This window comes from Rhincodon typus, chromosome 13 (genome assembly GCF_021869965.1).
Source record: "Rhincodon typus isolate 14 chromosome 13, sRhiTyp1.1, whole genome shotgun sequence".
Classification (NCBI taxonomy): Eukaryota; Metazoa; Chordata; class Chondrichthyes; order Orectolobiformes; family Rhincodontidae; genus Rhincodon; species Rhincodon typus.
In genome coordinates this window covers 4,624,122-4,646,738 of record NC_063344.1, presented here as the reverse complement: position 1 = coordinate 4,646,738, position 22,617 = coordinate 4,624,122, and the positions used below count along the sequence as shown (strand labels likewise).

Here is a 22,617-nt window from a genome sequence, read left to right as displayed (position 1 = left end):
TACCTTATCTTCAATAATTTTATTTTCTTTTTAAAATAATTCAGTTAAAGTTGTCTTGAATTGTTTATTTTCATCATTGATTTTTTTTCCCAAGACTGCAAAAAGGCTGGCTGAAATTTGAATAGTTTTCCTGTTTATAATACTGGTCTCCATATCAGTGCCACAGTTGAGATGAGAATTTTGCTGAGCTCGAGTTCCGAGGAATGGGACTTCAATAACTGCCAACTTTGTCACTACCAGTGAAGTTGAGGAAAAGGATGCTTGGCAGGATAGACCATCAGAGGGCTGGATGGTACAGGAGAGGGTTTAAGGTAGGACAAGGTTACACGGGTAGGGTGGGATGAGACCATGGAGTGAGAAAGCATCCTTGGTGGATGCCAGACAGATGACTTTGGTTTTCCAAATAGAGTTATAGACCTGTAAAGCACAGAAACAGACCCTTCAGTCCAACCCTTCCATGCCGACCAGATATCCTAAATAAATCTAATCCCATTTGCCAGCTTTTGGCCCATATCCCTCTCAACCCTTCCTATTCATGTACCTGTACAGATGCCTTTTAAAAAGTTGTAATTGTACTAGCCTCCATCACTTCCTCTGGCAACTCATTCCATACTTGCACCACCCTCTGCTTGGAAAAGTTGCCCCCTTAGGTACCTTTTAAAACTTGCCCCTCTCACCTTAAACCTATGCCCTCTAGTTTTGGACTCTCCTACCCTGGGGAAAAGACCTGGCTGTTCACCCTATCCGTGTTCAGATGAAGGAAATTCAGGATTATCTGAGTTTTGTTATTGGAAAAGTCAAGCATTGGCAGTGATGAAAGCATTCTAGGGTTAGTTTACATAAAGGAGCTCACCTCGTGAGTCTCACCTCACCCCATGGGGAGGATTGTAGTAGGTCAGTATCACTGGGAAGCAGACTGGGACTAGTGGACCTGAGAGAGAAGGTCAGTGGTGGGAGATAAAAACTGGTGGCACACAGTCCCTTCATCCTTTTTCTTCCTGTCAGAGCCAGAGTATGATAGTCCAGCAAAGAGGGGAGATGAATGGTGGGTATTTCTATCTCTCATTAGATTGGTCAAGTAGGTTAAATCAGATGCGTCATGAAAGTTGAAGGGTATAATTAGGAAATTCACTTCTAAAATATTTAATATGCAAATTAATTTAACAGGATAGAGATAGAGATAGCTGTACAGGTGATGTGTTGCATCTGTAATATGTGGGAGCTGGTGGGGCTGAGTGCACACTGACCACATCTGGAGCAAGCGTTAGCTGCTCAAGGAATTTCAGCTCAGAGTCGAAGAGGTAGAGTCCAAGCTGCAACCATCAACTTGCCTGCCTTCAGTCCCATTTGTTTGTCAAAGACTTTTGTCCAATCACAATAGAACAGCTCTCTCTTTGCTCTGTACTGGTGCCAATGTCCCATGGATTGGAGCCCATTTTTCTAACTCCAATCTTTAAGCCATGCATTTACCTCTCCACTCTCATTTACTCTCAGTTAATTTCCGTGTGGTTCAGGCAGTAATCCTGAGATTATTACTTTTGTGGTTCTGTATTTAAATTGAAGCCAAGCTGCTTGCAATCCCTCAGCAGAACCTCTTTCCTACTCCTATCAATATCATTAGTACTTACATGGGCCATGATAACTGGACCCTTCCCCTCCCACTTCAAGTTCTTTTCCAGCCTAAAAGAGGATTTCTCCTGAACTTTGGCGTCAGGCAGGCAAACTAGTATACAGGATTCTGTCTTTGCGATAGAGAAATTTTCTGTTCTCCTAACTATGTTACCCCTATTGCTCATACATTTCTCTCCTTTCCCCCCCACCCCAGATCACAGCGTTTTGGTCAGTTCATTCAGCCTCCCACAGTGCTTGTCCTCATCTGCAGTTGGCGCAATAACCTTGTACCTATTGGACAAGGGCAATGGCTATGACTTCTGCATGGATAAGTTGTGGATCCCAATAGCTGCCTCAACTCACAGTCACACCCTCCTGTCTCAGCTTGGACCATATTTGATATAATTAATCCCAGGGTGTGACTGTCTGCTGAAATGGAGTGACCATGTAACTACCCCTCCCACTCCCACCCACCCCGTTGATGTAATGCAGTGTCTGCAGTTTGGACTCTAGCTGTTCAGCTCTGAGCTGAGGTTCCTTGAGCAGCTGGTGCTAGCTGTAGGTGTGGTCAGTGCGGATTACACTGGCACCCACCAGCTCTCTCATATTACAGATCCAACATCTGAGATGAGTTTCACTGTGAGGTGAAACACATTGATAGAATATTGAAAGACAGTACAAAATAAGGGGGTACAGTTCTAACAGGGGGTGCAGGACTAGAGGGACCTGGGTCTATATGTGTACAGATCATTGAAGCTGGCAGGAGAGCAGTTGACCGTGCATACAGTGTCCTCAGCTTTATTGATAGAAACGCAGAATACAAGAACAGGGAGGAGGTGATGTTGAACTTGTACAAGATACTTGTTAGACCTCACCTTGAGTATTGTGTACAGCTGTGGGTGCCAGATTATAGCAAAAGATGTGAATGCTTTGGCGAGAGCTCAGAAGCAATGTACAAAAATGGGTTCCAGCAATGAGAAACTTCAGTGCTAATTCAGATTGAAGCATTTGGGACTATTCTGGACTATTGGAGAGAAGAAGGTTGAGAGGAGATTTGATAGCAATTTTCAAAATCAAGAGGGACTGGGTTGTGTAAATGTGAAGGGGCTGCTGCCCTTCAAAAGAACAAAGAACAAGTGGGCATAGATTCAAAATGATTTGCAAAAATCAACAGACATATTGTGAGAAAAATCTTTCTCACACAGGAGTGGTTAGGGTATGGAATGCACTGCATGGAAGTGTGATGGGTGCAGATTCAATTATCGCATTTAAGAGAGCATTGGATTTTATTTTTTGAATAGGAATATTGTGTAAGAGTATTCAGAAAAGGCAGGAGATCCCCATTTGAAGAGCCAGCACAGGCATGATGGGCCAAATGGCCTCTACTCTGTAACAGTTCTATGATTTATTCATTGACAGAAGTAATGTGCAGATATGCTTTTGTTTATAAAGAAACCTCCAGGATCCAAAGATATACAATAGGAGATGTATGTCTCCAGGTTGACAGCCTACACCATGGAAGTTGAGTCAAGATCCAATAAGTCCTTTTATAATGCTTTCTTGAGATCACTTCACTTCAGTGTCATTAATAAAGTAGTAAAAATGTATCTATTCATCATTGACAGCTTCATTTCAACTTCATTTGTCAGACGTCCTCTTCTGGGCTTCCCCCTCTCACTTCTGATCTTGCCGTCAGTCCCTCTTAGAGTCAATAGAGTCATACAACTTGGAAACTGATCCTTCGGTCCAACCAGTCCATGCCGACCGTAATCCCAAACTAAACTAGTTCCACCTGCCTGCATGTGGCCCATACTTCTCCAAAGCTTTCCTATTTATGTAGTTATCTAAATGTCTTTTAAACGTTGTAACTGTACCTGCATCCAACACTTCCTCTGGAAGTTCATTCCACACACGAACCACTCAGTGTAAAAAAAATTGTCTCTTGTGTCTTTTTTAAATCTTTCTCCTGTCACCTTAAAAATATGCCCCCAGTCTTGAAATCAGCCTAGGGAAAAGACACCTGCCATTCACCTTGTTGATACCCCTCATTCGTTTATAAACCTCTATAAGGTCGACCTTCAACCTCCTAAGCTCTAGTGAAAAAAGTCCCAACCTATTCAGCCTCTGCTTATAACACAAACCCTCCATTCCTGGCAACATCCTTGTAAATCTCTTCTGAACCCTCTCCAGCTTAATACTGTCCTTCCTATAACTGGGCAAACAGAACTGGATACAGTACTCCAGAAAAGGCCTCACAAATGTCCTGTACACCTCAACATAATGTCCCAACTCATATCCTTACATCTGAGCAATGAAGGTAAGCATGCTAACTGCCTTCTTAACCACCTAATCTATATGCGATCCAAACTTCTGTACCTGAATCGCTAGGTTTCTCTGTTCTACAACATTGCCCAAGGCCCTACTTTTAATTGTATAAGTCTTTTTGTTCGTTTTACCAAAATGTAATAACTTGCATTTATCCAAATTAAACGCCATTTGCCTCTCTTCATCCCATTGACCCAATTGATCAAGATCTCTTTGTAATCTTCGATAACCTTCTTCTCTGTCCACTATACCACCAGCTTTGATGTCATCCACAAACTTACTACCCATGCGTTCTAGATTCTCATCTAAATTTCCTTAAAGCTCAAACCCTCCAACCTCTACAACATCCTTGTAAACCTTTTCTTCTCCCTGCTTCCTGCCCTGGCTCCTGAGTTTACCTCCATTTAGCAGCAGGAGGTGGAAACTCTGGAAAATTACCGTCACCAGAGAAGTGGTAGAGAGTAAATTGTTGGAACGGTAGGTTGCCAAATGTCCAGGTTTTGATGTATTAGTTTCAATTTTCTAAAACTCCCTTGATTTGGGCAAGGTCTGAAAGAAAACAAATGTAACTCCTTTATCCAAAAACAGAAGGAGACAGAAAACAGGAAACTACAGGCCACTTAGCTCAACAAATGTCATAGGGCAAATGTTAGAAATGATTATGAAAGAAGTTATAGCAGAGTACTTGGAAAAGTTCAAAGTAATCAGGTTGAGTCAGCGTAGTTTTATGAAAAGTAAATCACGTTTAACAAAACTATTAGAATTCTTTGGGGAACTAGCATGTGCTTTGGGAAAAGGGAACCACTGGACATTACTCTACTTGGGTTTCCAGAAGGCATTTGATAAAGTGCCACATCGAAGCTGAAATAAAAACAATTTTCTAACAACCTGTTCAGAGATGTTATTACACACATTTGGAACAAATGGGACTTGAGAAAGCTGATGGTATAGGAGGTAGCGTATTGGCATGGATGGAAATTCACCTGGCTAACAGAAAGCAGTGAGCAGGCATAAATGGATCTTTTTTAGATTGACGAGAAGTAAAGAGTGATGTGCTGCAGGAATCTGTCCTGAGGTCCCAGTTATTTACAATTTATCTGAATGACTTGGATGAAGGGACAGCAGGTATGGTAGCTAGGTTTGCTGTCTATACAAAGGTAGGTAGGAGAGTAAGTTGTGAAGAGGATATAAGGCTACAAAAAGATATAGATAATTTGAGTGAACGTGCAAAAATATGGCAAATTAAGTGGGATGTGGCTAAATGTGGCATTGTCTATTTTGGCAGGAGGAATTAAAGAAACATGTTGTGTAAATGGTGAAACCAGAAATGAACAGAGATCTGGGTGTCTTTGTGCCTGTATCACAAAATGATAGTATGCAGGTTCAGGAAGTAATCAGGAAAGCTCATAAAAAGTTATCATTTATCACAAGGGAAATTAGGTTATGCTTTGGTTATAAAGGGCACTGGTCAGGTCACACGTAAAGTACTATACTGGCCACCTTCTTTTTCCAATGGAAGCCTGTGATTTGCTTTGAGTCATTTCACTTAAGATTTTCAGGAATTCAACCAAACTTTATGAGGACTTGCTATAATGATTCATGTAAATTTTCACTTCCAAATCTCAGACTGGATTGAGTCATTATGTACTTGCCCAGTGTTCAGATAGCCATGCAACTTCCATCAGATGTACCCTTGAAATAACTCTCAATTCCAGACAAGAGTTGTAATAGACTTGAAATGGTGACTTTTTCTCTCTCAGCACAGGCCTGCATTCTGTATTTTTACACGAAATAAATGTTATATGTAAAAATCTTACATTGGAACCTTACAAATTTCACACCCTGACACAAAAAATCTATCTCATATTCTGTTATGTCAATCTTTTGCATGATTTATAACAATTGCAACATGACATAGCTAACATAACACTGAAATAAGAATGGTTCTTTCCTCTGACAACAAGGTGCAGGGCTGGGTGAACTCAGCAGGCCAAGCAGCATCATAGGAGCAAAAAGGCTGACGTTTCGGGCCTAGACCCTTCATCGGGGAAGGGGGTTCTGAAACAAATAGGGAGAGAGTGGGGGGCGGATAGAAGATGGAGAGAGGAGAGGATAGGTGGAGAGGAAACAAACAGGTCGAAGAGGCGGGGATGGAGCCAGTAAAGGTGAGTGTAGGTGGGGAGTTAGGGAGGGGATAGGTCAGTCCAGGGAGGACGGACAGGTCAAGGGGGCAGGATGAGGTTAGTCGGTAGGAGATGGGGGTGCGGCTTGAGGTGGGAGGAGGGGATCGGTGGGAGGAAGAGCAGGTTAGGGAGGCAGGGACGAGCTGGACTGGTTTTGGGATGCGGTAGGGGGAGGGGAGATTTTGAAGCTTGTGAAATCCATGGGTACCCGCATGGGCCCAAGCTACGCCTGCCTCTTTGTAGGTTACGTGGAACAATCCCTCTTCCGTACCTACACCGGCCCTAAACCCCACCTCTTCCTCCGTTACATTGATGACTGTATCGGCGCCGCCTCTTGCTCCCACGAGGAGCTCGAACAGTTCATCCACTTCACCAACACCTTTCACCCCAACCTTAAGTTTACCTGGACCATCTCTAATACCTCTCTCCCCTTCCTGGACCTCTCTGTCTCCATATCGGGCAACCACCGAGAAAACGATATTCATTTCAAGCCCACCAACTCCCACAGCTACCTAGAATACTCCTCCTCCCACCCACCTTCCTGCAAAAATGCTATCCCCTATTCCCAATTCCTTCACCTCCGCTGCATCTGCTCCCAGGATGAGGCATTCCAATCCCGTACATCTCAGTTGTCCTCGTTTTTCAAGGACCATAACTTCCCCCCCCTCAGTGGTCAAGAACGCCCTCAACCGTGTTTCCCACATCTCCCGCAACTCATCCCTCACACCCCGTCCACGCAATAAGAACCAAAAAAGAATCCCCCTCGTCCTCACGTACCACCCCACCAACCTCCGGATCCAACGCATCATCCTCCGACCTTTCCGCCATCTGCAATCCGACCCCACCACCAAAGACATCTTTCCCTCCCCACCCTTATCTGCTTTCCGGAGGGACCACTCTCTCCGTGACTCCCTTGTCCGCTCCACACTCTCCTCCAGCCCCGCCACACCCGGCACTTTTCCCTGCAACCGCAAGAAGTGCTACACCTGCCCCCATACCTCCTCCCTCACCCCCATCCCAGGCCCCAAGAAGACTTTCCACATCAAGCAGATGTTCACCTGCACATCTGCCAATGTGGTATACTGTATCCGCTGTTCCCGTTGTGGCCTCCTCTACATCGAGGAAACCAAGCGGAAGCTTGGGGACTGCTTTGCAGAACACCTACGCTCGGTTCGCAATAAACAACTGCACCTCCCAGTCGCGAACCGTTTCAACTCTCCTTCCCATTCCTAAGACGACATGTCCATCCTGGGCCTCCTGCAGTGCCACAACGATGCCACCCGAAGGTTGCAGGAACAGCAACTCATATTCCGCTTGGGAACCCTGCAGCCCAATTGTATCAATGTGGATTTCACAAGCTTCCAAAATCTCCCCTCCCCCTACCGCATCCCAAAACCAGTCCAGCTCGTCCCTGCCTCCCTAACCTGTTCTTCCTCCCACCTATCCCCTCCTCCCACCTCAAGCCGCACCCCCATCTCCTACCGACTAACCTCATCCCGCCCCCTTGACCTGTCCGTCCTCCCTGGACTGACCTATCCCCTCCCTAACTCCCCACCTACACTCACCTTTACTGGCTCCATCCCCGCCTCTTCAACCTGTTTGTTTCCTCTCCACCTATCCTCTCCTCTATCCATCTTCTATCCGCCCCCCACTCTCCCTATTTATTTCAGAACCCCCTTCCCCTCCCTCTTTTCTGATGAAGGGTCTAGGCCCGAAACGTCAGCCTTTCTGCTCCTATGATGCTGCTTGGCCTGCTGTGTTCACCCAGCCCTGTACCTTGTTGTCTCGGATTCTCCAGCATCTGCAGTTCCTACTATCTCTGGTTCTTTCCTCTGTTAAATGGAACATTTAATGATTGTAAAAGCAGGTGTTCATATTGCAGCCACCAGATGGCAGTAAAGCTTCTTTCAAAATTTTACTATAATCCACTTAGGTAGTGAGCACATTAGTTGATTTGAATTATTTTGACATTTCAGTCACATTTTCTTGCAGGACATACTGAAAGTGCTGAGTAATTACCTAGTTTTAACTATAGTTTTTAAAAATTAGAAGCACAGAGAGGCATTCAGCCCTTTGAGCCTATTCTAAATATCATTAGAATCAAAACTTAGTTGATCTCTGTCTTGAATGCACTCAGTTATTGAATATATTACATAACGGAGACTTTCAAGTATTCATATCCTTTGAGTGATGGAGGATATCCTCAATATGAAGACAGTACCTCATCGCCTTCCAAGTACTGTGTTGCATCCCAGGTGGGCCTGTGCTGCCTGTGGTGCAGAGATTGTGATGGTTATCCTTTCGTTGAACATGGGTATCACATCTAGGTCACACTAGGTGATGACAGCAGATTTCCTTCAATTAGGGAAGCAGATGGGTTTTCACAATCAATGATAGTTTCACGGTCACCATTACTGAGACTAGCTTTATATTTCAAATTTTTGTTCAATTAATTTAACTTCAAGTCTGCCAGCTGCCATGGAGGGATTTGAACCTGGTCCCCAGGGTGTATGTTAATGGCACTTCACCAACTCCATTGTGTCTGGGAATTGCCTGCAACATATGATTCCATGAGTATGACTATGTCAGACTGTTGCTTGACTAGTCTGTGAGACCACTGTCCCAATTTTGGCACTAACCCCCAGATGTTTGGGACTTTGTACCATCAAAAGGGCTGTGTTCACCGTCATGTTTTCTGGTTATGGAGTCAGTGCCAGGTGGTCTGTCTGGTTCCATTTCTTCGTTTAGATTTCATAGCGGTTTACTAGAACTCGGTGGTATCCTTTCAGAGTACAGTTAAGAGTCAGCAACCTTGCTCTGTGTGTGCGCGTGTGTGTGTGTGCGCGTGTGTGTGTGGAGTGACATGTATATCAAACCAGGTAAGAATAGCAGATTTTCTTCCCTCAGTTGTCATTATGATAGCTTTTAATTCCAGATATTTATTGAATTTACGTTTCACTATCTGCCACTTGGTGAGATTCAAACTCATCCCCAAAATATTAGCCTGCAGTTTCAGGATTATAAGGTTAGTGACATTAATCACTGCGCCACTGCATCCCAACCTTCTCCTTGGTCCTTCTGTCCCCCTCCCCGGCGTTCCATTGACTTAAAAACTCTTTATTTCACTTCAGTGCCGATGAAAGGTCATTTAGACTTAAAATATTCTCTATGGTTCTCTCCACAGATGCTAGCTAATCTCTTCAGTTTTTAGACCATTTGTTACTATTTCAGATTTCCAGGAACTGCAGAAATTTGTTTTTATGCTGCTGTCCTCAGTTGTGTGTGTTCTATTATGATACTATAAGTTAACACTGATAAATCACCATAATTCCTGTGGAAGGCCTGAGCTGATTTTCAGTGCGTTTCATTAAAGATAACTTCTCATTGTTCGATAACAGCTGCTTTGAAACTTGATATACTCAAAACTCTCTCTGATGGACAAAAGAAGGGGGCCATCACTTCAACAATAAGTTAAATTCTGAGAATTTCATCAAATTTGTTTACCTAGCAAACTTTTGGGTTTTCATCAGCGGGCACATGGGGAAAGCGCAGTATGAAACCAAACAGTCCTATGTTGAACAGAATGTTACTCTGCGGTTCTGTTCGGGAACTCCCTCAGAGCATTGTGGGTCTACCCACAGCACATGGACTGCAGCGATTCAAGGAGGCAGCTCACCCCCACCTTCTCAAGGGTCATTAGGGACAGGCAATAAACGCTGGTCCAGTCAGCGATGCCCACGTCCCATGCATGAATGATAATACAAAACAATGTTTTCCGTTGAATTGCTGTTATCCACAAGCCAGCTAAAGTGGAGGCAACAAGGTGTAGAGCTGGATGAACACAGCAGGCCAAGCAGCATCAGAGGAGCAGGAAAGCTGACATTTTGGGTCTAGACCCTTCTTCAGAAATCATTCAGAAACGTCAGCCTTCCTGCTCCGCTGATGCTGCTTGGCCTGCTGTGTTCATCCAGCTCTACACCTTGTTATCTCAGATTCTCCAGCATCTGCAGTTCCTACTATCTCTCTCCAGCTAAAGTGGACTTCCTCATATATTGTGCCTGTTGATTTGATCAGTTACCTGAATAAATCACATTTCTTGGCTCATTTTTTTCAGCAGTTTATTTTAATTGATTCTCCTGAAATATAAATGCCATTGAAGAATGAGACATTAAATACAGATTTATTGTTGACACAACTTGAAACATAATTCAGCACGATCTAAGGATTTATCATGAAATTATTCATGGCTATTTTAATTCGAAATCCACATATTGTATTTGTTTGCAATTCATTGCTTTGATTTCCCCATGCTTCCGGCATATTTTCCATTAAGGGCCAGTTGCATAATCACTTGCCTGATGAGGTTCGTTGCTCATATAATGACGGGATTGCATAACCTCTGCTGTAGCAGGATCACTTCTGCATGAACAGCTGAGCACAAATATTTTCACTGTTACCCTGCAAGACCATGCACCTTAATACAAAGCCCTAAAATGGTTTTTGGCCTTTCGTTTTCTTTGTAGACTTGAGCAACAAACCAATTTTATAGGCATTCAATAATTCAGCTTCCCACTTTAGAGGAATAATTTGATTCCAGTTCTGATTGAATATTGAATTAGTATGATACAGCTAGGAATCGATTCATGCAGTGATTTCAAAGAAGTTAATGCAGCAGCTTTCTGCTGTCACTAGACAATGATTGTTTCAAGTATGCAATGTAGTGCTCACAAATGGATAAAATGTTTTTCTTTGCAGCAGTTATTTCTCCACATTCCTCCACCACAATGAAAAATGTTGTTCAAAATTTATGCTGTGCTCTCAAAGAATACATGTTGAGACTGAGAGATACTTACAAATGTGAGGTTATTGTATGTTTTGGTTTTGTTTCTTCTCCTGAATCTCCTATTGCCATGCACTGTAATTCAAGCAATAGAACAGGCTGCAGTAATGTTGACCGATCATCTAATTTTACTTTTCTTCTTTAGTACTAAGTGCTTGGCTCAAAAACTGCTAGTACATTAAGTACAGGAAATCGCTGTGCAAGCCCATTTCCTCAAACTTAATGGCACTGTGAGGCAGCACTTAAATGCACTCTACATGTACTTTTCTGGTTTGCTGCACTCTGTTATTGCTTATCACACTGGAGAATGCCTGACAGTACTGGGAACAACTCGTCCTGGTGAGTGTAATGTGTTAACACTGAGAACTCTCGGCAGGAAATGCACCACTTGTTAAAGAGAGGGTAAAATTATTTCTCCTTAAACCCAACAATATACATTCATCTAAATAGAGGAGGAACTACAAGGCACAATGTTTGAATTCACACATTAGCTATCTCTGCAACTTTATCATTTATGACCAAAACAGCATTCAGATCCAACACAAATTCATAAGGTAATTCATTTAGATTCTCGTTGGCAGGGAACGTTATTGGCAATAGATAGAAATATGAAATTTGAAACACACAAACCAATCTTATTGAGGAACAGTGAATGCCCAAGGGGCCGAATGGTCTACTTGTGCTCCTCATTTGTATATAAATAGTATCTGTAATTATAGGCTTCAGTGCTTGTATAGTGAATTTGAGTTCTGTTACCTCAGTAGCAGACTCATTGCCTCAGGTTTTTTTTTTGTGGATGTTTGGTTATGCTATCTGAATAACAGAATCATAAACATCAAGAGCTAGTTCAAGAGTTCTAGGTTACCAAAACTAAAATTGTACCACTATTAAACTGTAGTTTATTATACTGAGTAGGAGGAGTGTTTTTTTTAAATTGAAATAAGAATAGATGTAAAGTAGATAAAATTGTCATAGTCTCATGCGATCACAGGGCTGGTCACTCATTAGAGAGACAACTGATGTGAGTTTAACCTGAGGGTTACCACGCCTCAGGGCAAATGTGTTTATAAGAGCAAGGAAGAATAGCCACCAGGACTTAAAGGGTTTAACTTTAGGAAAACTTGAATTGCTGTGGCTTGTATTTTCTTAATGTTGGATAATGAAGAGCCATCTAGTCAGGGTGTTTTAAATAGATTCGGTAGGGTAGACAGAGAGAAACTTGTTTCCCTTATATGGGGGAATCCAGAAGAAGAAGCCGTTAGGGAGACAGTGTTGTAGTGGTAATGTCACTAGACCAGTAATCCAAAACCTGAGGTTCTGTGGATATGGGGTTCAGTCCCACCGTGGCAGATGGTGAATTTGTATTTAATTAAAAAAAGCGGAATAAAACAGTCTAATGATAACTATGTAACCATTGTTGATTGTTGTCGGTACCCACCTGGTTCACTACCGAAATCTGCCATCTTTACTTGGTCTATACTATATCTGATTCAGTTGACTCACAACTGATTGCCTCCAGGCAATTAGCAATGGTTAATAAATGCTGCCTGGCCAGTGATATCTACATCCCATGAAATAATTTTTTTAAATCCTAAATATTGCCTCTTCACACAAAGGGTAGCAGAAGCCTGAAACTCTTTTCCCAAAGTGCTGTTGGACACTAGGGATGAATTGAAGCTTTCACAACTCTGATCAACATTTTTATCCCCTGGATAAATGTATCAAGGGACTTGGAATGATGATTCTGTTTAAATAGCCCATTCTTATTCTGGTGTTGGTAATTTCCAGCTCTGCATTTGTTCCTTTAGAGTTGGAATATTGACAATGTATTTTCATAAATAAAGGAGATGATATGCTGTTGTTGAGTACACTATATGCATACTGTTACAGATTGTTACTTGTTTATTATTAAGATGGTGGAATTCTGGATATTACTCTTTTAACAAGTACAAAATGTTTTCTCCTTTTGTGCTTGTTTTTGACAGATCATAAGCACACCACAGCGTTTGAGCAACTCTGGGAGTGTTCTGATCGGAAGCCCATACACCCCCACACCAGCCATGGTTACCCAGAGTCACATAACAGACCCATCTGGCTGGGTCACAGGGTAAGCGTTAATTTTCTCTTGAAAACTACATTCCAATTCAGGAAGTAAACCTGAAAAAGTATCTGCTGAAAATTAAACATACTGCCCAACAAAACTCTTACGACAAAATAGGTTTATGAACTGAAATTGCATTTGACGGGTAGTATAAATTTAAATTTTGGATGTGAAATATTTTGTGCTGTTATGATGTAAGATGGCAAGGTGATATCACGATTGCTTGGCAAAAGTACCCGGAGGTTAGTTTAAACTGAGACCACTGTTGCTCAAGTTGGTAGTGGATATGAGGGTAACTGTGCTACCAGCCAGCAAGTAAAACTTTTAATGAAATGAAATAGCAAGACTTCATTTCCTTTCTGCAGGCAATGATGATACTCTATCTTAAGAGGTGTATTTTGTTCTGGGTTTTTTTTATGAAGAAAGGTTGTGACAGAGGTGCCGGGCAGTTTGTTCCAAAGCCAATAAAGTATACATTTTGTGAGGACTTGGGTTATTTTTAAAGTTGGAACAATAGAAGCAGCCTGAATGGGTGGGATTAAGCTCCCACAGAACCAGGATTTGTAGTTTTTCAGTAGTGGTTGCAGGGGTCTTGAAGCTGGGTTTGGAAGCTGCAGTACATCTGTCCCTGCTACTTTCTCTCTCTCTCTGAGTTTTCTCTTAATGTTTTTCCTCCTGGACTGAAGAATTGCCTGTGACACATTCTATTTTACTGAAAATTTGCCTTTGCCAAGGGTGTGTTTTATGGGATGTTACTATATTGGAATGGTTACTGTTTAGTAGTTAAGTAATCTATTATTCTGTTAAATTTTCCAATAGAAGTAAATTATTCCAATTCTTTCTTTTGTTGTATTTTAACTATAGTGTATGGATAATGTGTGTTACTTCAAGACTGATAATTTGACCAATCGAATTACATACAGAACATAACACCTTGCACTTGCCTTTAGAGTAAGAATATGTTAGGTCTAGGCTATCTCCTAAATATATTTTGGGTGGTTTGGTCTGGTCTATAAGAAGGCACACTGGCATTAGTTTGAGGATGAAACTCTTCAGAAAATTATTGTAATAGTACATACTTAGTGTAATAAAGTTAAAATGTGCCCCTTGATTTTGCAAAATTGATCGTGTAGTTTATGTACTTTCTCCTCTGTTTCCTATAACTCCTTCCCATGAAATGAAAACATGTGCTAGCACAACACCAGTAGAAATTGCTGACCTCTCACATATGATTGTCATCCAGGATAGAATGATACAGCAGACTCAATGGGCCGAATAACCTGATTCTGTTCCCATATCTTATGGTATGCTGGAGAATGTATTTCACATACATTACAAACAACTAACGCTTCTCAGAATTCAAGGAAATAAGGTGATCACAATGAAAAAACACACTCTCACACTTGGCTTTTTGTCTTACTACTTTACCAACAAATGCACCAGAGAACAGGATGGAGCTGCCCTTGGAGTACTCAACATTGACTTCAGACTTCAAGAAGTCTCATGGCATCTGGTCAGACATGGGCAAGGAAGCTTCCTGCTGTTTTACCATGTACCACAGCTGATGAATCAGTACTTCTCAAAACACAACTGAGGAAGCACTGAGGGTGGCAAGAGAACTGAACGTGCTCTGGGTGGGACCTTCAATGTCCACCAGCAGGAATATCCCGGCAGCAAAACATACATTGAACGGTTGGGTCCTAAAGGACATAGCTGCTAGACTGGGTCTGTGGCAGGTGGTGAGGGCATCAAGAGGGAAAAGCATACTTGACCTCATCCTTACCAATCTGCCAGCTGCACGTGAATCTGCCCGTGTCATATATCAGTAAAAGTGACCACCACCCAGACCTTGAAATTCCATTTTCACATTGAAAATACCCTCCATCATGTGTGGCACTATCACCGTGTTAAATGGGATAGACTTTGAACAGATCTAGCGATTCAAGACTAGACATCAGTGAGGGGGCTGTGGGCTGTCAACAGCAGCAGAATTGTACTCCAGCACAATCTGCAAACCTCATGGCCAGGCATATCCCTCATTCAACCGTGACTGTCAAGCAAGGGGATCAACCCTAGTTCAATGAAGAGTTCAAGAGGGCTTGTCAGGAGCAGCACCAGACATACCTAAAAATGAGGTGCTAACTGGGCGAAGCTACAACGCAGGATTACTTGCACAATAGCATAAACAGCAAGACAGCTAAGTGATCCCACAACCAACGGATCTAAGCTCTGCAGTCCTGCCACATCCAGTGGTGAATGGTGATGGACAATTAAACAACTCACTGGAAGAGGAGGCTCCACAAATATCCCCATCCTCAATGATGGAAGAGCCCAGCACATCAGTGCAAAAGATAAGGCTGAAGCTTTCGCAGCAATCTTCAGCCAGAAGTGCCGAGTGGATGATCCATCTTGGCCTCCTCCAGTGGTCCCCAGCTTCACAGATACCAGTCTTCAGCCAATTCGATTCACTCCACGTGATATCAAGAAATGGTTGGAGACACCGGATACTGCAAAGGCTACAGGCCCTGACAACATTTCAGCAATAGTACTGAAGACTTGTGCTCCAGAATTTGCCGTTCCCCTAGCCAAGCTCTTCCAGTACAGTTACAACACTGGCATCAACCCGACAATGTGAAAATTTGCCCAGATGTATCCTGCACAGAAAAAACAGGACAAATCCAACTCAGCCAATTGCCACCCCATCAGTCTGCTCTCGATCATCAGTAAATTTAAAGTTTTCGAAAAGATTTGTAGCTCGGGTTGTTGTTGAGGTTGTAGACATGCTCGCAGAGCCAGAGGGTTTGGTTGCAAATGTTTTGTCACCCTGCTAGGTAACATGGTCAGTATGTCTCCGATGAAGCATCAGTGTTCTGTCCCGTTTGTTATTTATATGCCTCAGTTTGCTGGGGTGTTTGGTGTTACTTCCAATTCTGTTTCTCTGGATTTTACACAGGGTCTAATTCACTGCTAAACAAAAACCGAAAGAACTGCGGATGCTGTAAATCGGAAACAGAAACAAAGTTGCTGGAGAAGCTCAGTAGGCCTGGCAGCATCTATGAAGGAAAAAACAGAGTTAACGTTTTGGGCCTGGTGACCCTTCCTCATAACAGGGTCTCTGTGTTTGTTGATGGAGTTCCGGTTAGAATACCAGGCCTTCAGGAATTCCTTAGCGTCTCTCTGTTTGGCTTGTGCAATTATGGATGTGTTGTCCCAGTTGAATTTGTGTCCCTCGTTGTCCATGTGTAGTGAGACAAGTGAGAATTGGTCGTGTCTCTTGGTAGCTATTTGGTGTTCATGCATCCGTATTGTTAGTTTTCTTCCGGTTTGGCCTATGTAATGTTTCTTACGGTCCTTGCATGGTGTTTTTTATATTACCTCGGTTTTGCTGGTTTGGGGTATGGGATCCTTTATGTTCGTCAGTAGCTGTCGTAGGGTGGTTGTCGGTTTGTGGGCTGCTCTGATACCTCAGTGTCTGAGTACTCTTGTGGTCATCTCTGAAATGTACAGTAGGGTGATTAGTGAGTCTGATCGTGTTGTGTCTTCCTGTTGTGCTCTGTCTCGGAGGTAATAGCGGCTTGTGCTTTTTGGGTATCCATTCCTTTTGAAGACTCCGTATAGGTGCTCCTGTTCTGCTTTGCGTAGTTCCAGGTTGCTGCAATGTCTTGTGGCTCATTTAAATAGCGTCCTGATGTAGCTCCGTTTGTGGGCATTGGGGTGGTTGCTAGTGTAATTGAGTATCTGGTCCGTATGTGTGATCTTTCTATATACACTTGTCTGGAGTGCCCTGTTGTCTTTGTGTTCTTCCGTACAACAGACCATCAGACAGATGACAGTCCAAATGCTGAGCTAAGAAAAGGGGAACACATTCAACACTGAAGAGAGAAAAGCCCTGGAAAAACCAACAACCACCCTACGACAGCCACTGATGAACGTAAACGATCCCATGCCCAAAAACAGCAAAACTGGGGTAATATACAAAGTACCATGCAAGGACTGTGAGAAACACTACATTGGCCAAACTGGAAGAAGACTGACAATAAGGATACCTGAACACCATCTAGTCACCAAGAGACACGACCAATTCTCACTGGTCTCACTACACACGAACAGTGAGGGACACAAATTTGACTGGGACAATACATCCAAAATTGCACGAGCCAAACGGAGACATGCCAGGGAATTCCTGGAGGCCTGGTATTCCAACCAGAACTCCATCAACAAACTCAATGAATGAGCACCTCATATTCTGCCTTGGAAGTCTACAACCCAATGGTCTCAATTTGAACTTTAGTAGCTTCAAAATCTCCCCACCCTTGACCTCATCCCAAGACCAGCCCTCCCTCTCATCCCCGCCTCCTTGACCTGTCCATCTTCTCTCCCACCTATCCACTCCTCCCACCTCACTGACCAATCCCCATCCCCACTTCCTACCTGCACTCACCTTTACTAGCTTCATCCCCGCTTCCTTGACCTGTCCGTCTTCTCTCCCACCCTATCTGCTCCACTACCCATCTGCTATCACCGCCCCCTCCCCCACTTATTTCAGACCCCCCTTCCCCTCCCCTCCCCCATTTCTGAAGAAGGGTCCCAACCCGAACAGTCAGCTTTCCTGCTCCTCTGATGCTGCCTGGCCTGCTGTTTCCTCCAGCTGCACACCTTGTTATCTCAGACTCCAGCATCGGCAGTTTTTACTGTCTTATAATGAATTAGACCCTGTGTACGAACCACTGAGAAACAGAATTGGAAGCGATACCAACCATCCCAGCAAGCCAAGGCATATAAATAACAAGTGGGACAGAACACTGATGCTTCACCGGAGGCGCACCTACGATGTTATCTAGCAGGATAACAAAACCAAACTCACCGGCTCGGCGAGCGTGTCTACAACCTCATTGTTAAACTCTTAAAATTTGTCTATAACAGTGCTATGAAGCAGCACCTGCTCAGCAATAACCTGCTCACAGGCACTGAATTAGGGGGTTCTGTAGGGTCCACTCAGCTCCTGACCTCATTGCAGCCTTAGTTCTAACCTGGACAAGAGAGCTGAATTCCAGAGGTTAGGTGAGAATGACTGCCCTTAACATCAAGGCCATATTTAACTGAGTGTGCCCAACCATCTTCAGCTGCTTCATTGTGCAGACATTAGATCAGAAGTAGAGTATCAACCGTGATTTTGTTGAATTGCGAGCAGGCGTAAGGGCTGAATGGCCTACTCCATATTCTATTTCTTACATCCTTATGGGACATGTCTCATATGACATGAATACTGACCGAGATCTTTTGGGCTGACTGGCTTGTGTTGTAAAATTCTGTGCAGCCACATCTGGGTTCCCGACAATGCTTGGGTGCAGTTCTAGCCTCTTAGCATGTCACCTGCACTCTGGGGTACATCTTGGAATTGTTCTAAATTGATGTTGTTGATTTGGTAGCTATAGTACTGTGCTATTTTCCAAGATACAGTTCCAGTTCGCAAACAACAATTAAGTATGTAGGGTGAAAGGTCTAACTCCCTATCTAATGAACTAGTCCCCTAATGTCTTTTGAAGAGCAGAATAACAAACATGCTTTAATGGAGGGCACTACAGCTGAACTTTGGATTTCCAGCCAGCAGAAGTGTCATAACGATGTTTCTGATTTTTATTTGTTTCTTGGTGCAGACAAGAGGGAGTGTAGCTCTGCAGGACAACATAAGACGAGAGGTCAGCAGAGTTTGCAAGATTCACTGCCCCCCGCCATGCCTCATCCAGGAAAGTGCCCGCTGCAACTTTCCTAGTGAACTGTTTGTTTGATTCTTGTTGACGCTAGTAGTTCCCCATCATACCTTGTCAGTTCCCTGCCACCGATGAGTATAGCCTGCATGTTATACCGTAATCATTCTAAAATCATAGAATCCCTACAGTGTGGAAACAGGCCCTTCGGCCCAACAAGTCCACACCGACACAAAGAGCATCCCACCCAGACCCATCCCCCTATAACCAACCTAATCTCCACATCCCTGAACACTACGGGTAATTTAGCATGGCCAATCCACCTAACCTGCACACCTTTGGTGGGAGGAAACCGGAGCACCCGGAGGAAACCCACACAGACACGGGGAGAATGTGCAAACTCCACCCAAATAGTCGCCCGAGGGTGGAATCGAACCCGGGTCGAACACCCTGGCTTGTGACTCAGTAAAGAAGCAAGTCTTTCACAATGAGGAACTAATGCAAAAGCAGCTAATGTTTCTCCTTTGAACCAGTGCAATTATGATTCCAGATTGGCACTTCCTTTTTTGTCTTGTGCAGTATTACCAATAGTTTCTCTCACTATGGTCAATTACAGTCACTTATCAGTAACCTTTATACATGTTTGACAGAAACAAGATATACAAGTATTCTTTTCTCTTTGTTAATTATGTTGCAATCCACAAGCATATGATGCAACACAGTTCTCAGTCATTTTGCCGAATAGAACAACTTAAGCTTTAGTGTTTCCTCTATTTTTAAAGCCAAGTTTACTACTTGCGTGGTCTGAACAAAACATGGAAGAATCTGACAGCAGATGTGGTGCACAGTTTAGTTTGTGATTACAAACTGGAATTCTCCTCAATGTGGTCATTCTGAGCAACAGTGGTCTAATTATAGCTAGCTTCAACAGGAAAGGAAGACTTGTGATTATGTAGCACCTTCCACAAATGACCTCAGGGCACCTAAGAGCACTTTCACAGCCAATGAAGGGTTTTCTGAAGAAGGGTCTAGACCCAAAACATCAGCTTTCCTGCTCCTCTGGTGCTGCTTGGCCTGCTGTGTTCATCCAGCTCTACACCTTGTCTCTCTTCACAGCCAATGAATTACTTTTTGAAATATGGTCACCATTGTAATAGAGGAAGCACAGCACCAAATTTACAGGCAAGAACCTCCCATGAAAGCAGTGGAATAATGAGCATGTACATTTTCTCTTGTGTGGTTGGTTGATGAATAAGTGTTGGCCAAGACACTGAGGAAAACTCTCTCATGCTTGAGAGAGCTCCCAGTATCCTTTTTCTTATTCATCTCCTTCTGTTCCTTCTTTATCTCTTCCTTCTTGCTCTTCTCATTATTTTATAGATACCTGACCTTGTTTCTGTGAAGCTTATATCGTGTGCATTCATGAGCATATCAATCGGAGTCTCTTTGAATATGACAGCATTTGTTGTGTTAAAATAGTCAATGCAATGACATTGTATGTTATCTAATTTCTGCCTTGCTTCTCTTTTTTCTAAATTTGCATTATTCAGCTAATTGCAATCTAAATGCATATTACACAGTAATGACCAGAATTATATTCACAGCTGTCCTCATTAATTTAATATAAGCAAATACACACTCTGGCCCAGTACATGCCAGGAAATTGTAGTTTCAGTTCTTAACCTGCGCTGAACTTGTAGGTGAGGGTGCAGTAATTTGCTGCCCATAGCTAGAGGCAGAGCAATGACAAAGTTAGTGGAATTCCTCCTCCTGATTATTGTGATGCTGCAATTTGTTTGTTGTGTTTGAGGTCAGAAGTCACATGATGCCAGGTTATAGTCCAACAGGTTTATTTGTAATCACAAGCTTTTGGAGCGCTGCTCCTTTGCCAGACCTGCTGGGCTTTTCCAGCAACTTTGTTGTGTTCATAATTTTAAGGTGATTGGAGGATGATATAGGGGAGATGTCAGAGGTAGATTCTTTATACACAGAGTGGTGGGCGTGTGGAATGCGCTGCCAGCAGCGGTAGTGGAGTCAGATACTTTAGAGACTTTTAAGCGACTCTTGGATAGGCACGTGGAGGACAATAAAATGTAGGGTATGCAGGGTAGATTGATCTTAGTAGGATAAAAGGTTGGCACAACATCATGGGCCGAAGGGCCTGTACCATGCTGTACCGTTCTATGTTCTTAAAAGCCAAAAGGTAGAGGTTTCATTATTTGGCTCCAGTGTTGGAAATGCTACAGAGGCAGAAATGGGAGGAATGCCCATGAGAGATCTCACGCAGGGAAGTGAACAGATGACTTTTATAGCGGGCATTGAATTGGTATGAGGAAAGAGCAGTGGCATGAGGATCAGTGCAAGGCTGTTTCCAGGGCCAGCACAGGCACTGTGACTTCACTTCTGATGCTAGAGATTGCTGTGCAAAAGCAGAAGTGGTATCTTGTTGGTGTTCAATGTGACTGGTGCTGTGATGGGCTTATGAGGGTTTGATGCAGGCATTAAATTCACAGAGATGTTGAGTGCCCCATTCCATAGCACTGACACCCTCCTTTTGGTCTCAGCGTTCCCGTAAATACATACATGTGTCCACACGCGCCGACTGTTACACCCAGGCCGAGTACCTTCATTCAAACTGCAGTTTTTTTAAACATGATGTTGTCTGTGCAATGGCGGATTATTGCATATTTACAGGATAGAATCATCGAATCTCTACAGTGTGGCATTAGGCCATTCAGTCCATCGTCCTCACCGTCCCTCTGAAGATTAGTCCATCCAGATCCACCCCCCCACCCTATTCCCTGTAACCTTGCATTTCCCATGGCCAACCCACCTAGCCTACACATCCCTGGACACTATGGGCAATTTAGCACGGCCAATCCACCTAACCTGCATATCTTTGGACTGTGGGAGGAAACCGGAGCACCCGGAAGAAATACACACAGACACAGGGAGAATGTACAAACTGCACACAGACAATCACACTGAGGATGGAATTGAACGTGGGTCCCTGGCACTTGAGGCAGCAGTGCTAACCACTGAGCCACTGTACTGCCCTTCATTTCACTGTTCTTTTACTTGGTTTACAAAAGACTTTGGATTCTCTTTCTGTGTAATATGCTGATCTTCTCTAATGCTCCTGTGGCCCTTCCGCGAGTAGATGTTGAGCAAAAGCTGGCAATTGGAGGAAAAATTCATAAGCTTAAGGCTTTTGATTAGCAGAGGCCATGGGGCTCACGGTGTCCACCTGTTCAGTAACGAATGGATATAGGGAAGGAAAATAAATTGAAACGGGGAATGCAATAATATTATCTTTTGTTGATGGAAAGTTATATCACTGCAGATGCTGGAACTGTGAAATGCAAACAGTAAATACACATCAGGGGCTGGTAACATCTGCGGAGAGAGAAAGAGAGTTGACATTTTAGGCATGTGACCCTTCATCTGAACTGAGAAAAGTTAGAAACGTAATAGGTTTTTAAGCAAGTGAACAGGGAGAGAGTAGGTAAGCCTACGATAGCATGGAGGGTAGGAGAGATTAACAAAAGAAGACTTCATGGTGTATGGCCAAATGGAGTAATGGGGTGAGAAACAAATGATATGCCTATGAGAGGTGTGAATGGAAGGATCATCTGAAAGCAAAATAATGAATGAGTTAACAGATTGAAGACTGATTTATGTCCATGTTTTGTTTTGTTTTTTTCTTTGCTGTTTTGGTTTCTTTCCTTCATTTCTCTCATATTTCTTTTACATTGTATTCAAAGGCAGCCAATGCCAGTATGGAACAGAAACAGAAGTTTCTGGAAAAGCTCAGCAGGTCTGGCAGCATCTGTGAAGAAAAAAAATCAG

General features: G+C 43.2%; 1 protein-coding gene across 9 annotated transcripts in view; it reads left to right on the top strand.

Annotated features, from left to right (window-relative positions):
* The window catches only part of LOC109932287 (transcription factor Dp-2), a 189,224-nt gene that overhangs the window by 120,022 nt on the left and 46,585 nt on the right, over positions 1 to 22,617 (top strand). For 8 of the 9 annotated variants that reach the window (XM_048604636.1, XM_048604638.1, XM_048604635.1 and 5 more), the window contains one exon: positions 12,945 to 13,066. In XM_048604636.1, coding sequence (XP_048460593.1) covers positions 12,945 to 13,066 — 122 coding nt within the window. Of the gene's footprint in view, positions 1 to 11,206; positions 11,299 to 12,944; positions 13,067 to 22,617 lie in introns of those variants that run through there. The other variant, XM_048604642.1, reaches the window with a different exon arrangement.